The sequence below is a fragment of the Solanum tuberosum genome, unplaced genomic scaffold, assembly GCF_000226075.1.
Source record: "Solanum tuberosum cultivar DM 1-3 516 R44 unplaced genomic scaffold, SolTub_3.0 scf00322, whole genome shotgun sequence".
Taxonomy (NCBI): Eukaryota; Viridiplantae; Streptophyta; class Magnoliopsida; order Solanales; family Solanaceae; genus Solanum; species Solanum tuberosum.
Window position 1 is genome coordinate 356,311 of NW_006239245.1, and position 4,293 is coordinate 360,603.

At 31.0% G+C, this 4,293-nt stretch overlaps 1 protein-coding gene across 1 annotated transcript; it reads left to right on the forward strand.

Annotated features, from left to right (window-relative positions):
- The first annotated feature begins 150 nt into the window (after window positions 1-150).
- LOC102586342 (E3 ubiquitin-protein ligase RHA2A) lies at window positions 151-1,002 on the forward strand. The gene has a single exon (XM_006360370.2). It carries the CDS (start codon window positions 183-185, stop codon window positions 681-683), a length of 501 nt encoding a protein of 166 aa, XP_006360432.1. The 5' UTR covers window positions 151-182; the 3' UTR covers window positions 684-1,002.
- Window positions 1,003-4,293: the final 3,291 nt, after the last annotated feature.

The following is a 4,293-nucleotide window of genomic DNA, read 5'->3' on the forward strand; positions in this document are numbered from 1 at the left end:
ATCGGAAACCGCCGATTAAGGATGGTGGCGGTGACGTAAAGTTGAAAATTGCAAAAATACGCTATGACACTGAAAACTAATTGTGTGTCCATCTCTTTTCCTTCCCACGTATTGCCCACCCCCTAGACCCCCTACCCCCTCAAGCTTCAAAAACCCATTAAACATAAAAATCATTGGAAGAAATGGGATTACAAAATCAATTAACTGATGTTTCTACTGAATCTATTCCTATTTTGCTCGTAACTCTTCTCGCTAATTGCATCGCTAATCTCCGTTCAATCATCTTCGCTTTTCTCCAGTTCGTCGGTGTTTCAATGAATCCGATTCAAATCGAAGAAAATACGCTTTACGATGCCGTTGGTTCAGGTTTAGCCGGAGTTGTTATGCTCGCTGAACAGCTCAATTTGAATCGGATGTTCTCGTATACATTTGATGATCAAGGAGACGAAGCTTCTGGTTCGAGCTGCGTTGTTTGCTTGAACCGGTTGGGTGATGGTGAAAATGTGAGGAAATTGGATTGTAAGCATGTTTTTCATAAGGTGTGTTTCGATGGATGGTTAGATACGTTTAATTTTAATTGTCCGATTTGCCGGTCGTCGTTATTGATGGTTTCCGATGAGCGCGTGGAGATCACGCGACGGCGCGTTGTATGGGATGTGATTGATTGGTTCTCGTTAAGGTGAAATTTACATGGCTGACCATGATGATGATGATGATGCAGTCAGAACTTCGATAAATGAGAGGTGTAAGTATCACGAGGTGTGAAGAGATCTCGTACTAAACGGAACGACTTATACAATCAGTGTTTTGGTGATGATGAGTGATGAATTTCACGAGTTTTTTTAAAAAAAAAAATAGTTTTGGAGGAATTATTTCCGGTTTTTGAAGAGCTTAATGTGAAGTTCTTTTTACTCGTGTAAAAAAAGAAATTAGTTTTTGGCGAAGTTAATATTTATTTTGCAATAAGTTCAATTTTCCACGAATTCGAGACGTGGAAACAAATTCCTACTTATGTATTTTAAGTCTGCGTACAATAGAGCTTAGTAAAATCCTTATGGTTTGATGATTTATGAGATTTTAGTGCATTGAGGTATTCCTTTAATGTGGCATTTCAGTAATTGAAGTTTTTAAAATTACGAATTCGTAATTATAAGGTTCTTTTAATTATTATTATAAAAAAAAATATCTTAAAAACTAAGATGAAGGAGTGATCTTCAACAATCAATTGGTTCATGTGGATCCGGCCTCCCTGTCATGGCCCTGCTCCACTCCTATTGGAATTGGACCCTCCATAACGGAAGTAGAAACTTCGAAGAAAAAAGTATTACGCCATGGTCCTGCCCCGCTGGCCGCTCCTATTGGGATTGGACCTTCCATAATGGAAGTACATAGAAACTTCGAAGAAAAAAAAGTATTTTGTCATGGCCCTGCCCCGCTCCTATTAGGATCGGACCCTCCCTAACAAAAGTACATAGAAACTTCGAAGAAAAAAAAGTATTCTGCCATGGCCCTACCCCGCTCCTATTGGGATCAGACCCTTCATAATGGAAGTACATAGAAACTTCAAAGAAAAAAAAAGTATTCTGTCATGGCCCTGCACCGCTCCTATTGGGATCGGACACTCCATAATGGAAGTACATAGAAACTTCGAAGAAAAAAAGTATTATGGCATGACCCTACCTCACTCCTGTTGGAATCGGACCCTCCATAACGGAAGTACATAAAAACTTCGAAGAAATAAAAAAAGTATACTATCGTGTCTTTTTCGATTTTACAATTCATTTTTTGATAATATTGTGTATCGGAAACATATAACATATAATTTTAAAACGAATAACCCTCAAAATAATTCTTGCCACACTAAAAAGAAATTCCACCTGCCTAGATGCCTTAGGTCCATTAGGAATATGATTTCATATGAGTTATAAATTTTATTCAAATATGTAATAAAGTTTCACAATTGTGAAAACTAGTAAAAATAAATTGACTCTATGTTACTTTTTCCTTTTAAAAATAAAAATAAAAATTAATGTACCGCAAACGTAAATTATTTCGAGCAAATTTTATATAAAAAGATATAAAATATTGGACAAATTTCATATTTAGAATTTTGGAGTGTTTAAAGGAGATTTTGAGTTGGCTGGAATTGAATAGTCAACGTATACTTACTTTATGTATAGTCGGTCGATATAGCTTTATGTATATGTAAACTATATTCAGTTTTTTAAGTGTATCATAATATATAGTACTCATGTATAGATAAGCTATATTCAATTTTTTGAGTGTATCATATTGTATAATTAGTATATAATGAACATATTTTTTCTATGACTTTTGATTATCTGTTATATAAATAAAAACGTAACTGTATTTACTATAAACTAATTACTTTATCGTATATATTTGAAACTATCCCTGCAATTATCATGTTGTGAGCACTATTGTGTTGTGGTGTCATCTAAAATATCTCTTTAAATATAATGTGAATAAATACACTAAAATTTTGGAGTATAGTTTTTATGAATATGTTTTGTGTCCTCTTCTTTGTTTGTTTCAAAATTTTCTTTTTAGACTATTGAAATTGGACCATATTGGAAGCAAGTGGGATCTATAAGTGGCTCCCAATAAAAAAACAGAAAATATAAGCTGTGCTATAACAATTCATATGGGCTGATTATTGCTTTTTTTCCTTTCTTTTCACATGGGCCTTCTTCTTGGGGGCCCACAAAATGTTTGTTGCTTCAATATTTTGGGTTATTCACACAAATATTTTTATTTTGGATGGTCTTTAATTTTTGTCCTTTTGATACTGTGGTAAAAAAAGAGTTAACGAACATGTTCTTGACATCGAAAATAAACAAAAAAAGAACTTGCAAGGCAAACATTTACATTTTCGTAACATACAAGACAAAACAAGTTATATGTGAGTGAAGTTGAAAATTTGAATTTAAAGTGCATATGAAAATTACCTTAAATCGTTGTCATGTGTGTCAGCTGTTTTGTAAAAAAGTGTTTTTTTGTTATCTGAATTTCAACAATTCAACACCCAAATCTACTCTAAATAAGCCAAAATTTAAAACATAAATTCAAGGCATAATGGACAAATGTGTCTTTTAACTTGGTCTCATTTCAAATTTATGTCCTCCAACTTTGGTTGTGCACAATCAGACACGTAAACTTGTACAAAGTTGAATAAGTAGATACACGAGTCCTATGTGACATAATACATGTAGGACACTATGTAGACATAAATTGACATGTAGGATGACACGTAGGATATGTGTATCTATATGTTCAACTTTATACAAATTTAAGTGTCAACTTATGCACACACAAAGTTGGAGGGCATAAATGTGAAATGAGACCAAATACATATTTTATAAATTATGCCTAAATTCAATATATCATAAAGAACACACTCCAAACATTAATTGTCAAAATAATAATAAATCTAACAAACCCATTTAACTTCTTTTTACTTTTTCGGTTAGGTTAAACACATGTTAAAATTGGCTAAATCTTTAATCTTCTGCATTAGAAATATTTTTATATATGCTTACGCTTAGTCATATATAACAAAAACACATATTAAATTTGACTAAAATTTCAATCGTATGCATTTATTTTATTTTATATTATACTATATAGTCTAAAGAGAATTCAATTTCAAAGAATTGTTATGACTGATTAAACTCACTGAATTCGATTTCAAAGAATTGTTTTTATTAACAATAATAATACAGCTGGTTGTTAGCTTATTGAAAAAAAAATTAATTTTTTTTTAATCTCTATTTTAATTTATTTGACTTATTTTATTTTTCAAAATTTTTTTATTCCCCCCCCTAATTTACATAGACTTAATTTTGACATTCTATAATACGTATCTAAGATCACAAGCTATATTTTAATATATTTTACATATTTTTAATTTAAAATTACTTTCTTAAATTAAGTGCCACAAATTTTATATGAAAGTCGTTGGATCTAGCTGCTTATATACTCCTAATTAAATAAAAAAGGACTTGTGAATATATATAATTAAAAAAATACGACTCAGAAATGAATTAAAAAAGGACACTGTAATGAATGATTTTTTTTTTTTTTTTTATTTAAAAATAATGAATGAAAAGGACTTGTGAATATATATAATTAAAAAAATACGACTCAGAAATGAATTAAAAAAGGACACTGTAATGAATGATTTTTTTTTTTTTTTTTTATCTAAAAATAATGAATGATTGCCATAAATTAATGTGGCTAGATCTGTGATAATACTTTCTTCAATCTTTCAAT

Bases quoted from the DNA above. Each gene is read 5' to 3' on its own strand.
- LOC102586342 (XM_006360370.2), top strand. From the start codon at position 183: ATGGGATTACAAAATCAATTAACTGATGTTTCTACTGAATCTATTCCT.